The sequence below is a fragment of the Bombina bombina genome, chromosome 3, assembly GCF_027579735.1.
Source record: "Bombina bombina isolate aBomBom1 chromosome 3, aBomBom1.pri, whole genome shotgun sequence".
Taxonomy (NCBI): domain Eukaryota; kingdom Metazoa; phylum Chordata; class Amphibia; order Anura; family Bombinatoridae; genus Bombina; species Bombina bombina.
The window spans coordinates 684,279,549-684,296,624 of record NC_069501.1 but is presented as its reverse complement, the minus strand read 5'-3'; the positions used below and the strand labels follow the sequence as shown (position 1 = coordinate 684,296,624).

General features: G+C 38.2%; 1 protein-coding gene across 2 annotated transcripts in view; it reads left to right on the top strand.

The window, feature by feature from the left end:
* Nucleotides 1-17,076, top strand: part of SUMF2 (sulfatase modifying factor 2) — a 44,236-nt gene that overhangs the window by 17,911 nt on the left and 9,249 nt on the right. For both annotated transcript variants that reach the window (XM_053707454.1, XM_053707455.1), the window contains exons 2-4: nucleotides 10,537-10,693; nucleotides 13,784-13,898; nucleotides 16,790-16,834. In XM_053707454.1, the coding sequence (XP_053563429.1) occupies nucleotides 10,537-10,693; nucleotides 13,784-13,898; nucleotides 16,790-16,834 (317 nt within the window). The remainder of the gene's footprint in view (nucleotides 1-10,536; nucleotides 10,694-13,783; nucleotides 13,899-16,789; nucleotides 16,835-17,076) is intronic.

The window sequence follows — 17,076 nt, the reverse complement described above, 5'->3', positions numbered from 1 at the left end:
TTAGTTTAATGCCGTTTTTGGGCGCACTGTGATTACACAGTGCACCCGTGAGGCACTTTGAGAAAAACATAAATTATGCTTACCAGATAATTTCCTTTCCTTCTGTATGAGGAGAGTCCACGGCTTCATTCCTTACTTGTGGGAAATACAGAACCTGGCCACCAGGAGGAGGCAAAGACACCCCAGCCAAAGGCTTAAATACCTCCCCCACTTCCCTCATATCCTTTTCATTCTGCCAAGGGAACAAGGAACAGTAGGATAAATATCAGGGTATAAATGGTGTCAGAAGAACAAAACAAAATTTAGGTCCGCCCTTCAGAGAATACGGGTGGGGGCCGTGGACTCTCTTCATACAGAAGGAAACGAAATTATCTGGTAAGCATAATTTATGTTTTCCTTCTTAATATGAGGAGAGTCTATGGCTTCATTCCTTACTTGTGGGAAACATATACCCAAGCTCCAGAGGACACTGAATGAACGGGATGGCAAAAAAGAAGGTGGACCCTATTCTGAGGGCACCACAGCCTGCCAAACCTTTCTCCCAACAGCTGCTTCAACCAAAACAAAAATGTCAAACTTGTAAAATTTAGAAACGGTATGTAAGGAGGACCATGTAGCCGCCCTACAAATGTGATCCATAGAGTCCTCATTCTTGAAGGCCCAAGAGGAAGCCACTGCTCTAGTTGAATGAGCCTTAATCCTCTGAGGAGGCTTCTGTCCCGCTGTTTCATAAACTAAGCGAATAATGCTCCTCCACCAAAAAGATAAAGAAGTTGCCGAGGCCTTCTGCCCCCTACGCTTCCCACATTAGACAACAAACAAAGAAGTCTGTTTAAACTCCTTCATAGCCTGAATATAGAACTTCAAGGCCCGAACCACATACAAATTATGAAGTAACCGTTCCTTCGAAGAAGAATGATTAGGACACAAGGAAGGAACCACAATATCCTGATTGATGTTGCGATCTGAAACGACCTTAGGAAGAAAACCTAACCCAGTACGAAGATTAGCCTTATCAACATTAAATACTAGGTAAGGAGGCTCACATTGCAAGGCAGCCATTTCAGAGACTCTATGCGCCAAAGCAATAGCAAGTAGAAAAAGAACCTTCCAAGACAGTAATTTAATGTCAACTACATGTATAGGCTCAAACGGAGCCTTCTGCAAAACTTTAACAAGATTTAAACTCCAAGGAGCTAGATCTAAACACAGGCCTGATTCTAGCCAGGGCCTGAACAAAAGACTGAACATATAGAAGCTCAGCGAGCCTCTTGTGCAGTAAAACTGATAGGGCCGAAATCTGTCCCTTAAGGGAGCTAGCAGAAAGGCCCTTCTCCAGACCATCCTGGAAAAGGAAAAGAATCCTGGAAACCCTGACCTTATGCCAGGGGAATCTACGCTCTTCACACCAGAATAAGTAGGTCCTCCACACCTTATGATAGATGCGACGAGTAACCGGCTTATGAGCTTGAATGAGAGTATCAATAACTCTCTCAGAGAAACCTCTCTTGGCTAGGACTAAGCATTCAATCTCCACACAGTCAACCTCAGAGAATCTAGATTATGATGAACAAAAGGACCTTGTTCCAGCAGATCCCTGTGACAAGGTAACTTCCATGGAGTAGATGACGACATCCCCACTAGATCCGTGAACCACATCCTCTGCGGCCACGATGGAGCAATCTGTATCACTGATGCCCGCTCCTGCTTGATGCGGGCCAGTACTCAAGGAAGGAGAGGTAATGGCGGAAAAAGGTATGAGACTGAACCTCCAAGGCACCACTAATGCATCAATTAGCTCCACCTGAGGATCCCTGGATCTCAACCCATACCTGGGTAGCTTGGTATTGAGACTGGACGCCATGAGATCTATCTCCGGAGTCCCCCACCTGTTGCATATCTCCACAAACACCTTGGGATGGAGAGACAATTCCCCCGGATGAAAAGGATTGTCTGCGGAGAAAATCCGCTTCCCAGTTGTCCACACCCAGAATGTGGATCGCTGACAGCGAACAGTTTTGGGCTTCCTTTGAAGAAAAATGGGTCCAAAGGCACTACTTGAAAATTATGAAACACTTCCAATAGCTCAAGTTGTATAATAGAATGAAATATTAGAGATATATTCTATGAGCTGAAGGGTGCTGTGTATAGGCATACTTGAGAAGGACTGATTTAGAAGATAGATATCTTCTAATGAAAGTATACACTTATAGCACTCTGGAAATTTAGTCAAACAATATTATAGTTTTGTATAAAATTTTTGACTTCTAGTATACAATTTTGTCTCTATTGCCAATCTCTTGTGCAATATGGGCAGATGAGAAAATTTGTTTGAAATTAAAATATAACTTTTATTGGAGTTATGTTAAAATAGGGGGAAAAAAAGAAACTGAGAATTAAAAACACTTAAAACGATCCAAAATGTTGCTGTGATATGTTATGAATTCTAAATTCAAATTAAATATGTTGCACCGTAATTAACTACAGGGACAAATAAATAAAGGTGGATTGACTAATGCACGTTGGAAGATGAGTAGGTGGATAACACCTTGATTAAGGATAAGTACTTCAGTATCTTGGTTGTTATGGGGCTTATAACACTATGAGTTGCGGGGAATATCACACAATAAAATGTAATTCCGAACCACTACGGTTCTATAATTTTATTTACCGCAAAGGGTTAATACGTAGCGTTTAATAATCACTCACATCTCTGTTTGTTCCAGGCATAGATGACTGTGAGTTGCAGTGGTTAGTGCCACTAATAAATTATATTTAGAACTCATACAGTTATGTGATTTTATTTGCCTCATAGGGTTAGTATACAGTGTGAAACAATCATTCTCATCACTACGTATATCATAACTAAATTGTTATGAGGCTTGCAGATAGATTGGATTGTGAATTGTGATGAATAGCACAATTTATACAGAGGTTATCGATGTATACGAAGTATATGCGAGTGTGAAATATGTTGACAATATATGTGCTGAGGCTAAATTTGTTTACCTCCAGGAGTAGATATATGATGTCAGAAATAATTGCTCACAGCATTTTATATCACGCAACTAAAATTATTTATTGGTTTACTTATCCTTTCACAGAATAGACAATTTTGGTATCTGCAATCTACAATATGAAGCAATAATCTACATTGTACTTTTTGAATGTGAAAATGTGTTACCTTGTTGTCTTTTTCAATATCTTAATAAAGATTTAATTAAAAAAAAAAAATGTATTTTTTGGGCATGCATACATGTGTAACTGGGTTGCGGTAAATGACACAAAAGTGAATGTTGTTTAGAACTCCTCAGGTTCTAAAGTTGGGTTGGTTTCATGGGTTGATATATTGGATAAAACACTCACATGAGTATAAATTAAACAACTAGGTTGTCTTAACGCTTGCACCTATATATAATTCTGGGTTGCAAACATATATGGCTGTGAGTTGCGATAAAAGGCATGTAATTGTTATCTAGATCCCTGTAGCTTTGTTTGTCTCAAGTGGTTAATATACTGAGTCCCGCAAACATTCACAACACTTTATTTTCCACATTTAAATTGTTAAGCAACTTTTACAAATATCTGAGGCTATAGGTTGCGATGAATAACACAGGCAGATATCTAAGGCTATGGGTTTTGATAAATAGCATAAGAGTACACTGTTATTTAGGACCAATCCGGTTCTATGAATATATGTGCCTCTAGGGGTTAATATTTTTATGTATATGCGTCTAGGGGTTAATGTTTTTATGTATATGTATCAGATACTCATGCTACTTTGTATCACACGCCTAAGTTGTAATGGTTTCTGCAAACATAAATGGCTATGAGTTGCGATAAATAGCACTCTGATAAATGTGATTTAGATCACTCAACAGGTCCCTAAGTCCCTAAAACTTTTAAATTGCTACTCAAATCCAATGTTGCATCTTATTACTTCTATTGTGCAATGTTGCCAAAAAAAGTGCCGCTATTCAAACCGCAATATATAGGGACATTTAACCCACTTCAACTATAATGGCTGTCAAGCTGCAACAGTAACCTATTGTTAACGTATTATTAATAGACAGCATCTTGCTACAATATTAACGTTATTACATGTTACAATAGTTCTGCTGTTAACCGAATTTCATCAAACAAATTTTCAAGCCCGTAAACTGCAGCAGTAATTAGACAGCCGATATCACACGGAAGTGTATCTGTTGTGAACCGGAGGTGTTCCATACAACATTTATGTTTGTGCTATTTTTCATAAACTTATAATTAGAATCACAGAAATTGGCAAGCCTCAAAACATTTAAGTTATAGTACATGCAGTATTGTGAGTGAAGGTATTACCCCCTGAGTCAAATATAATTTCAGGACCAGAGAGATCTCAAATAACATCTACTGTTGTTACTAATCAACGCGACTCATAACTATATGTGTTTGCAAGCCTCATAGCGACTAAGTAGTGAGACATAAATTGATATCAGTGATCCTTCTAGACATTTTTACAACCCCTCGAGAGAAACACAATTATAAAACCGGAGGTGATCTAAATCACATTTATCAGAGTGCTATTTATTGCAACTCATAGCCATTTATGTTTGCAGAAACCATTACAACTTAGGCGTGTGATACAAAGTAGCATGAGTATCTGATACATATACATAAAAACATTAACCCCTAGAGGCATATACATAAAACATTAACCCCTAGAGGCACATATATTCATAGAACCGGATTGGTCCTAAATAACAGTGTACTCTTATGCTATTTATCGAAACCCATAGCCTTAGATATCTGCCTGTGTTATTCATCGCAACCTATAGCCTCAGATATTTGTAAAAGTTGCTTAACAATTTAAATGTGGAAAATAAAGTGTTGTGAATGTTTGCGGGACTCAGTATATTAACCACTTGAGACAAACAAAGCTACAGGGATCTAGATAACAATTACATGCCTTTTATCGCAACTCACAGCCATATATGTTTGCAAACTTTATACTAACCTAGCTGTGGGATACATCATAAAGTGAGTGATAGTTTGATATAATACACTAATCCTTCGCAACAATCATAACTACAAAGTTGGAAAAGTTCCAAACAACATTTACTTTTGGTTATTCACTGCAACCCAGAATTATATATAGGTGCAAGCGTTAAGACAACCTAGTTGTTTAATTTATACTCATGTGAGTGATTATTTTATCCAATATATCAACCCATGAAACCAACCCAACTTTAGAACCTGAGGAGTTCTAAACAACATTCACTTTTGTGTCATTTACCGCAACCCACAGTTACACATGTATGCATGCCCAATAAATAATTTTAGTTGCGTGATATAAAGTGCTGTGAGCAATTATTTTTGACATTATATATCTACTCCTGGAGGTAAAAAATTTAGCCTCAGCACATATATTGTCAACAGATTTCACACTCACATATACTTCGTATGCATCGATAACCTCTGTATAAATTGTGCTATTCATCACAACTCACAATCCAATCTATCTGCAAGCCTCATAACAATTTAGTTATGATATACGTAGTGATGAGAATGATTGTTTGACACTGTATACTAACCCTCTGAGGCAAATAAAATCACATAACTGTATAAGTTCTAAATATCATTTATTAGTGGCACTAACCACTGCAACTCACAGTCATCTATGCCTGGAACAAACAGAGATGTGAGTGATTATTAAATGCTACATATTAACCCTTTGCGGTAAATACAATTATAGAACCGTAGTGTTTCGGAATTGCATTTTATTGTGTGATATTCCCCGCAACTCATAGTGTTACATGTTTGCAAGCCCCATAACAACCAAGATACTGAAGTACTTATCCTTAATCAAGGTGTTATCCACCTACTCATCTTCCAACGTGCATTAGTCAATCCACCTTTATTTGTCCCTGTAGTTAATTACGGTGCACATATTTAATTTGAATTTAGAATTCATAACATATAACAGCAACATTTTGGATCGTTGTAAGTGTTTTTAATTCTCAATTTATTTTTCCCCCCTATTTTAACATAACTCCAATAAAAGTTATATTTTAATTTCAAACAAATTTTCTCATCTGCCCATATTGCACAAGAGATTGGCAATAGAGACAAAATTGTATACTAGAAGTCAAAAATTTAATACAAAACTATAATATTGTTTGACTAAAATTTTAGAGTGCTATAAGTGTATACTTTCATTAGAAGATATCTATCTTCTAAACCAGTTTTGGGCTTCCGCCCACTCCAGAATCCGAGATACCTCCCTCATTGCTAGGGAGCTCCTCGTTCCTCCCTGGTGGTTGATGTAAGCCACTGAGGTGATATTGTCTGATTAGAATCTGATAAACTGGGACAAACCCAGACGGGGCCAATCCTTCAGAGCATTGAAGATGCTCGAAGTTCCAGAATGTTGATCGGAAGAGAGCTCTCCTCCCGAGACTAAAGGCCCTGAGCCTTCTTGGCTCCCCAAACTGCTCCCCATTCTGAGAAACTTGCATCTGTAGTCACAATCTCCCAGGATGGTCTTAAAAAGGATGTCCCTTGGGACAGGTGATCTGGACAGAGCCACCGAGAGAGCAATTCTCTCGACTGGTTGTCTAAAGAGATCTGTTGAGACGGATTGCCGTTCCATTGTCTCAGCATGCACAGTTGTAACGGTCTGAGACGGAACCTGGCAAAAGGAATTATGTCCATGCTGGACACCATGAGACTAATCCCCTCCATACACTGTGCTACAGAGGGCCTTGAGGAGGTCCGGAGGGCAAGACATGCCGAAGCCAACTTGCAACATCTCTGGTCTGAGAGAAATATCCTCATGACTAGAGAGTCTATTATAGTGCACAGGAATTCTACCCTTGTGCTTGGAATAAGAGAACTCTTTTCTAAGTTTCTTTCATCCATGGGATCGAAGAAGAGAGAGAAGAGATTCTGAATGTTCTTCTGCTAGACGAAAGGATGGTACTTGCACCAGGATATCGTCCAAGTAAGGTGCTACTGCATTGCCCTGGGTTCTGGCCACGGCCAAGAGAGCCCCCAGATCCTTTGTGAAAATTCTTGGGGTAGTAGCTAGGCCAAACGGAAGAGCAATAAACTGGAAGTGCTGGTCCAGGAAGGCAAACCTTAGGAACTGAAAGTGTTCCCTGTGGATTGGGACATGAAGGTAAGTATCCTTCAGATCTATAGTGGTCATGAACTGTCCCTTCTAGACTAAGGGAAGGATAGATCTTATTGTCTCCATCTTGAACGAGGGGACGTTCAGAAACTTGTTTGAGCACTTTAGATCCAGAATTGAGCGGAAAGTTCCCTCCTCTTTTGGGACCACGAAAAGGTTTGAGTAGTATCCCAGGCCTTGTTCCTCTATGGGAACCGAGGCAATGACTCCTAACCCGAATGCACCCCAGAAAAGCATCCCTCTTCTCTGGTTTTGATGACAGATTTGAGAGAAGGAATCTGCCCTTGGGTGGAAGAGATTTTAACCCAGTTCTGTAACCCTGAGCAGTGACCTCCAGGACCCAAGGATACTGCACATCCTTGAACCAAGCTTCTGAGAAGAGCGAAACTGATCCATAGACGGATTGGGGGCGACCCCTTCATGCTGATTTAGTCTCAGCTGGCTTCTTGTTCTGCTTATTCCAGGACTGAGCCGGCTTCCAAGTCTTAGGTTGCTCGGTCTTAGCGGAGGATTGCTGGCACTGGGATTTTTCAGAACGAAAATTATTAGGTTGTCCCTTAGATCTGTTCTTTTTATCTTGCGTTAGGAAGGCACCCTTGCCCACTTTAACTGTGGAAATAATGGAGTCCAGGCCTGGACCAAACAAAATATTGCCCTTGAATGGAAGGGAAAGGAGTCTGGACTTGGAAGTCAAGTCTGCAGACCAGGACTTCAGCCACAGAGCCCGGCAGGCCTGAACAGAAAACCCAGTAGTTTTAGCATTTAAACTAATAATTTGCATATTCGCATCACAAATAAAAGAATTGGCGACCCATAAAACCTTATTTCTATCAAGAATAATATTGAGGGGACCTTCCACCTCGATCAATTCCGATAATTAGTCACACCAGTAGATAGCTGCTCCTGCAACCGTGGCAAATGCCACTGCTGGTTGAAATAAATATCCCAAATGTTGAAACAACAGAGTTTCCATCTATTTATCCATGGGCTCTTTGAACAACAAACTATCCTCCAGTGGGATAGTAGTGCGTTTTGCCAGCATGGAAACAGCGCCATCCACCTTAATGGACGGAACCCCACAACTCCAATTGAGAGTCTGGAACCGGGAACAGTTTCTTAAAGGCAAATGAAGGGGTGAAGGAAGAACCAATCCTCTCCAATTCGTCGTTAATAATGTTTTCCATCTTTACAGGAACATGGAAAATCTGAGGAACAACCCTGTCTTCGTAAACGCTATCCAGTTTAGGAATTAAAGGTTCTTCAGGCAGTTTGGCCTCTGGAACCTCTAAGGTAGCCAAAACTTCCTTTGAAAGAAAGCACAAGTGCTCCATCCTAAATCTAAAATCTGGTTCCTCCGCAATCGGAGGCTTAGAGGCAGCCGATTCAGACCCAGAGAGTTCACACTCTGAAGTATCAGAGAGATCTTCATCATCAGATAACTGTCTATCAGCTATAGCCAATAAACTGGATGATGACCCCTGGGAAGGATAGCAATATTTGACCTTTAGCTTGAGCTTAGCAGGGCGAGGTAAAGCACTAATGGCAGCAGACACCGCCGTTTGTAACTGCGCAGTGAAGTCTGGAGGTAAAAGGCCTCCTCCAGATGAAGGATCAGGCAAGCTATAGGAAACTGCATGTGTATTAGTATATGAAAGCAGGGTGTGCACCTTACGGGACGGGGACCCCTCAGAGGTGGAAGGCTCAGTTGTATCAAACATGTTAACCTTCTTTGACATAATCATTTTTTCTAGGCATGTGGAACATAATTGAGAGGGCGGGTATACCTCGGCCTCCTCACAATATAAACAGGCATTAGTCTTCAGTATAGAGGGAGCACCATCTAAGACGTCAGAGTCCTCCATAGCTATGGGCTATGTCCTAATATAACAATAGCAATCGTTATATAAATATAAAAAACAGCACCTTTATACCCCCAATGGCTGGTGCACTCACCACCTCCTATGACCCAGGCATGCAGAGCAAACCGCTACTCTCCAATAACCAGCACGGTCAGAGAGTAGGAAGTGAAGCTACGACCACACCCGGTCACATGGAGCGTAACCTAGGACTGTTTCCGCTAAGGAAAAGCGCGCCAAGCTTGTAAAGCTGTGCCCTAAAGTAACCTGTATGTTCCAACCTCAGCCTATGAGCCTCAAAAACATCTCACACAACGCAGTATAATCAAATAAAAAAATTATGAGATTAATCCCCACTGTTCAATAATCCCCCCCCCCCCTCAGGAGATATTAACCCTTGATTTCATACAGATAAAAGGAGCCACACTGTGATCCTGTCTTCTGGCGTTATCAGATGTATAAATAAATGAAACAATCTTACCGGAATCTATGCCGTAGAACAGAAACACAGCCTCTCAAGTTTGACAGTCCTGTAGCATCGCTCCTGACATGGACTTGAGTGATGGAAGCAGGCAGTGAAACTCGTCAACACTGATTGCTTAGGAGCTGTTAATACGAGTCTGGATGGGTTCGCAGAAAGACTCTCCCTGCATCTCCAGACTCTAACTTTTGTCAATGCTCTCACTGAGAGGCTGACAAGACTACTTAAAACTCCAGTCCCATTTCGAAGGGTAGATACCCTTCATAAGGAACTACTCCGAATCTTCTGACACTTCTCTGCCAACCTCCTGTGACGAAAGGCGGGAGGGAAGTGGGGGGAGGTATTTAAGCCTTTGGCTGGGGTGTCCTTGCCTCCTTCTGGTGGCCAGGTTCTGTATTTCCCACAAGTAAGGAATGAAGCCGTGGAGTCTCCTTATATTAAGAAGGAAAAAAAATTATAAGACACTGGCAAGGAACAGAAGTTAAGTATACCTTTGGGGGGTTAAATCTTCTCTTTTGTTTTTGAAGGTATTGCTAGAATAATGTTACATAATTCTGCACATAGTGCCGAATTATGTATCATAATTTTTTACGTTTACTGTCCCTTTAAGTGTATATTTTTGATAACTCACATTCATATTACAGTTTTTTTACGCTGTCACACATAAACAATTTCACTGTGGCACCATATGTAAAATTTTGTTACTATTAATTTTGTTTGTGTCTGTGAAATAATTATATATATTTTCCATTGTGTACTTATGCAGGGTACTGAAATATGCCTGACACACAATTATCACCGTCTAAATTGGTTATCTTATATCAAATCATGATTGGCTGGTATAATATCATAATATTATACAAGTGAGGCCTACTTGGAATAAAAATATAATAATGGTACAATAATGATGGCTATAATATTATGTACTAAACTTTTGTTACACAAAGGCATTCATGTTATAGTATTTGCTGTAGTTTAAAAGTTTGTTGCATTTCACAGTGTAGTACATATTTTGTGTTAATCATCAGGACATGAGAAGGAGAGTGGCACTGTGCAGCTGACAGGTGGGAAGTTTCGTATGGGAACAAGTTCCCCTGATGCTAAAGATGGAGAAGGTCCAGTCAAACAGGTGAAAGTGAGCCCTTTTGCTATAGACAAATATCCAGTTACCAACAAGGACTTCAGGTAATTTTAAAGCCATCTATCGTCCGTTGACAATTGTGAATTCAGGTGTGTCTGTGGTGCAGCTATCAAAAATAAAACACTTGTCCATGTTTTTTTTTTTTTTCCTGGATGTTTCCTTCAATGTTGATGCTGACCTGTATTGTGCTATATAACATACTGATACTGATCATGTATGTGTTAAGTTGTATTCCTTCTGCATAAATGACCAAGCTAAGTTGACAATTGTAAGGCAGCATTTCATGTGTCATTCATTATTAATGCCATCAAAAAATCTGTTGAATTGCTTTTGAATACAGATTTAAATCCATGTTTACTGTTTTGCTGTTCTCCCATTAAATAATTAAATGGATAGTGTATTGTAAAATTGGTTTCCAATGACTTGTTATAGCAACTGTATAATTTCCATTCTATCAGAAATGAATCCTTTAGTTTTATTTGTATATTTGATATATCTATTTTTTGCAAATTTATACAACGCAATGAAATGGACTGAACTTGCAGGAAGAGCAGACCTCATTATCTTATCTATATAAATGCACACAGCCCTCCTTATCTTATTTCTTAAGATAAAAGGCCGATACTTAGAGCCCGATCATAAAAGATTCTCCTGCTTGGAGAGAATTTGTATTGCGGACTTCACAGGAAACCCTCCAGCACTGTGAGATTTCTCACAAGATCCTAAACAGGAATATATTGCTATATTGTCTAAGGAGTATTATCTGCATATCTGTATGTGAAGGAGACACAAACCCAGTGCAATATAGCACTGCATGACAGAGTTTTGTTACACTTTGTATTTTTTATTACTTTATACTTCAGATTGGGTCCTTTCAGTATTATTATATATAAACTTTGCACTTTCTATTTTATATTTAATACATTTAGATTTAGATCAAGCAGTGATTTACAAATTCTGATTGTTTTGAAAGTTATGTTACTTTACCAAATTAGGATCATAGTTACTTTGTATATTTCTGTGTATCTTTTTTACAAATTACATTACACTATTGTAAAATAAAACACTGCTTCAGAAAGTGGGAGAGGGGAGTTCTTTGTGCTCTACAGGGTATGTTTGAAGCTCTCGCAATTCTTGTGAAATTATGTAAGCATTTTAATCAAGCTGGTCACACTGAATTATCTGGCCTGCTATATGCAGGTGAAGTTTGGTCAAATTTCACAATACAATTATTTAAAGGGACATGAAACCCAACATGTTTCTTTTTCTTATTTTTTATGATTCAAATCTAGCATGCGATTTTAAACAACTTTCCAATTTACTTCTTTTATCCAATTTGCTTCATTCTCTTGGTATCCTTTTTGAAGGAGCAGCTGTGCACTACTGGGAGCTATCTGAAAACATCTGGTGAACCAATAAAAAGAGGCATTTTAGTGCAGGCACCAATCAGCAGCTACCTCCCAGTAATGCATTGCAACTCCTGAGCCTATCTAGATATGCTTTTCAACTAAGAATGAAGCAATTTAGATATTAGAAGCAACTATGAAAGTTGTTTAAAATCACATGCTTTATCTAAATCATGAAAGAAAAATTTGGGGTTTCTTGTCCCTTTAACTGACAGAAAAGTAAAATATACTAAACTAGTGGCAAAAATAAGTTAAATTGTAGTTAAAATATTTCAGTTTAATTTGTAATTGCTGAAAACTGAGACTTTATACCATCCCATGTGTTCTCCAGTTAACTTCTCTATCCCAAAGAGCCTCATTACTTTCTATGAAAGGCGTTTCTCATCTCTCTGGGACTTCAGGTTATATATGTATCTTTTAAAAATGTAAGTGACTTTGATGGTTGTTGGTGTCAGACGGGCTGGTCTGAGTATTTAAAAAAACTGCTCATTTACTGGGATTTTCACGCACAACTATCCATAGGGTTTACAGAAAATGAGCCAAAAATGAGAAAATATCCAGTGAGCGGCAGTTGTGTGGACGAAAATGTCTTGTTGAGGTCAGAGGAGAATAGGCAGAGTGGTTTGAGATGATAGAAAGGCAACAGTAACTCAAATAACCACTCGTTACAACCAAGGTATGCAGAATACCATCTCTGAACGCACAACATGTTGAACCTTGAAGCAGATAGGCTACAGCAGCAGAAGACCACACCCGGGTGCCACTACTGTCAGTAAAGAACAGGAAACTGAGGCTACAATTCACACAGGCTCACCAAAATTGGACAATAGAAGATTGGAAAAACATTGCCTGGTCTGATGATTTTCAATTTCAGCTGCAACATTCAGATGGTAGGGTCAGAATTTGGCATAAACAACATGAAAGCATGGATCCATCCTGCCTTGTATCAACAGTTCAGGCTGGTGGTGGTGGTGTAATGGTGTGGGGGATATTTTCTTTGCACACTTTGGGCCCCTTAGTACCAATTGAGCATCGTTTAAATGCCACGGCCTACCTGAGTATTGTTGCTGACAATGTCCATCCCTTTATGACTACAGTGCACCCATCTTCTGATGGCTACTTCCAGCAGGATAATGCACCATGTCACAAAGCTCAAATCATCTCTAACTGGTTTCTTGAACATGGCAATGAGTTCACTGTACTTTAATGGCCTCCACACTTACCAGATCTCAATCCAATAGAGCGCCTTTAGGATGTAGTGGAACGGGAGATTCGCATCATGGATGTGCAGTTGACAAATCTGCAGCAACTGCGTGATGCTATCATGTCAATATGGACCAAAATGTCTGAGTAATGTTTCCAACACATTGTTGAATCTATGCCACGAAGAATTAAGGCAGTTCTGAATGCAAAAGAGCGTTCCAACCCGGTACTAGCAAGGTGTACCTAATAAAGTGGACGTTGAGTATGTATGTATGTATATATGTATGTATATGTGTGTATATGTATATATATATATATATGTGTATGTATGTATGTATATGTGTATGTATGTGTGTGTGTATATATATATATATATATATATATATATATATAAAATATGTAGTGTCTTGTCTTTTTTTTCTTCTTCTTAAAATCTAAGAGCCAATCAACAACCTCTATTAAACAGGTAACTATTACAATTCATTTCTCTCAAACTATAGTTCATTTTCCTATTAATTAATACAGAGAATTTGTAAGAGCAACAAAATACAAGACTGAGGCAGAGGCATTTGGCTGGAGTTTCGTATTTGAGGACTTTGTATCAGAAGAACTGAAGAAGAAAGTTACTCAGAAGTTAGAGGTAAAAAAATACACATGACCACATTAATTTGTATCCAAGTTTGTTTCCCTGCTGAAATGTCACTGCAATAAATATTTTTTTGCTGTGAAAATACCAGTGAGTGTGGATTATTTTATTTTTTTAATCAAGTTTTGGAGATATATACAGTATAGTGAGAGTGCAAAGCAAATCCACAAAGACTTTGTGTGTGTGTATATGTATTTGCTTGTGTGTGTATGTACTGTGCAAATGTCTTATGCCATCACCACCTTACTTGTTTTAGCAAAGTTTTAATGACCATCCATATTTATTTTTCGGTCTCTTTATTAAGATACAGACAGAAAATACAGGAAATATGTACACAAAATATAAAAAAACACAATTTTAAGAAAAAAATGGCTTCTTCAGGCAAAAGTCAATATTTAGTGTGACTTCCCTTGGCACTAAGCAGATCTTGAACTCTTTTCGGGAGACTGTCCTAAAGTTTTCTGAAGTAATCTTCTGGTATATTATACCAGGCTTCTTTCAGCACTTCCCTTCTTTAGATGTAGGTTGTCTTTTATTTCTTTCTCTGTCCAGGTGATCCCATACTGCCTCTAATATTCAGGAATGGACTCTGTGGACGCCAGTCCAAGACTGTCAATGTTTTATCAGCTGTTTTTCTCTCCAAAAATTATTTTACTGCATTAGCAAGTGTGCTTGGGATCCTTATGCTAAAAAATAAAACTATTCCCAATCAGGTGCTTTCCAGAAGGATTTTCATGATGAATTAAAACTTGTCTGTACTTTTCAGCATTCATATACCCATCAATTTGGACAATATCACAAACACCACTGACAGAAATGCAGCCCCAAACTAGGACAGACCCTCCACCATGTTTCACTGAAGGCCACAAGCTTTCATTCTTCCATCTCTCTCCAACTTTTCTTCTCACATATTGTCGACAATTGGACCCAACATTTTCAAACTTGGTTTTGTCACTATACAATACCCTTTTCCACTGATCTTCATTCCAATCTTTGTGAGTTTTAGCATATCTTAGCCTTTTCACCCTGTTCCCCTTCCGAAAAAGTGGTTTCTTAGCTGATACCCTTCCACAAATACCATTCCTGATCAAGCTTCTTCGGACTGTAGAAGTTTTAACTAGGTATCCCGATGAAGCTGCCAGATGCTGATACAGGTCCTTGCTGGCCTTCTTCCAGTCTCACAAAGAAGAAACTCTGAGAAACTTCTAATCAGATGTTGAACGTTTTCTTGGCCTTCCAGTTCTTTTTTTGCTGTTGACCTCTCCTGATTCTTTAAATTCCTTTATAACTGCTTGAATACCACATCTTGAGTATACAGTTTGTTTACTGATTTATCTTTGAGCATGGCCTTGCTGATGCAAAAGTATGATTTTATGTCTGTCAAATTCTGTGATCTTTGGCATTTTGAATGAAATAATGTGATTGAAAGTTGGTCTTATTAGCAAGCTTCCAATTAATTAAACTCATACCACATGTGTATGTAATGCTCAAGCATGTCTTGCACAAACCTGGTGTAATATACCTTTTTTCACAGCAGTCATTTTGACACGAAATAGGACAAATACAAGTGTTAGCAATGACATTAATTAGGGTTCCAATCTGTTAAGGTTTATGAAAGCCAGGTTCCTGCTATTGTTTAAGTGTAAGGGGCGGTCACGCTAAATACTTGCCACTTTAGCCTATAGAAGCAGTTTTTTCAGTTTTTTAATACTGCATACAACTATTCTGTATTTTCTGGTTGTAGTCTAATAAAGAGACTGAGAAATAATTATATATGGTAATCATACCAATGCTAAAACAAGAAATCTAGTGTGTGTATGTGTGTGTGTGTGTATATATACATTTATTTACAATTTTGTTTTATTTAATTAATTCTAAACTTTGTGAATTTATGAATAATATACCTGAAATCAGATTTGCATTGCAGCCATGTATATATACTTCATGGTTAACACATTTCAAGACTTTACTAGAAATAAACAACCACAACTAAATTTTATACAACATGAGCACAAAATATATTATCTGTCTTGTGTGTGATTTGAACCTATTAAGTTTACATGGCAATGACACGCTCTCTGCCCTGAGCTATTGACACTATTGATAATAATCCTTTAGCAGTTTTATACTTAATATGCACATCATACAGAAAAGTTTACTGTTAGTTCATCATAGACACAGGATAAAGTAGCAAAGTGATGCATAATGATGTTTTATTTATGTATATTTTAAATTAAACCTATCCTTTTCATGCAGTCTATAGTATATTTAATGGGTCATGAAACCCCAATTTTTCTTTCATGATTCACATAGAACATGCTATATTAAACAACTTTCCAATTTACTTTTATTACATTTTCTTTGTTGTCTCAATATCCTTTGTTAAGAACCGGTTAGATAAGTTTGGGGGCATGCACGTGTCTGCAGCACTATATATGGCAGCACCTTTTCAAGAATGTTATACATTTGCAAGACCACTAAATAGCAGCAATTTTTCCTTCCATGTAATTCTCAAGACGTATGCATGCTACCTACCTAGGTATCTCTTCATCAAAGGATACCATGAGAACAAAGCAAATTTGAATTAAAAAAAAAAAAACTTTTTTACTTCTATTAATTGTATGCTCTGTCTCAATCACAAAGGAAAATTATTTGGTTTCATATCCTTTTAAAAAAAAAAACAGCCATAGTGCCGCAGACGTTATTCTCAATGGCTGTGCACCCACTAATGTTAGTTGCCTTCGGGTATTACTTGTGCATTTTCTCTCCAAGGTAAAAAGCTCTCAGGGGCATGCTGTCATTATGAATAAAAAAATACATTACTGTTCTATAGTTCTTTTCAATCTTCGTACTATAACCTTTTTTATTATTATTTTTTTGCATAGTCAGCACCCTGGTGGCTTCCGATTGAGAAAGCTTTTTGGCGACAGGTAAGCAAGTTGGTATCTGTTATGGAATATTAGACTAAAAAAAATCCATTCATGAAATAAACGAGTTTTCCAGCAATGCTTTTGTTTATTGGCTTTATTAATCAACAATAAAGAGAAGAAACGACAATGGAATGACACTGCTTGTAAACATACAGTAATGAAACGCCAATTACAGTAGTTTCTCAAAACTGATTTTCAATCAAATGTACATTTCGAGATATATAATTAGCCATTTTACAGAA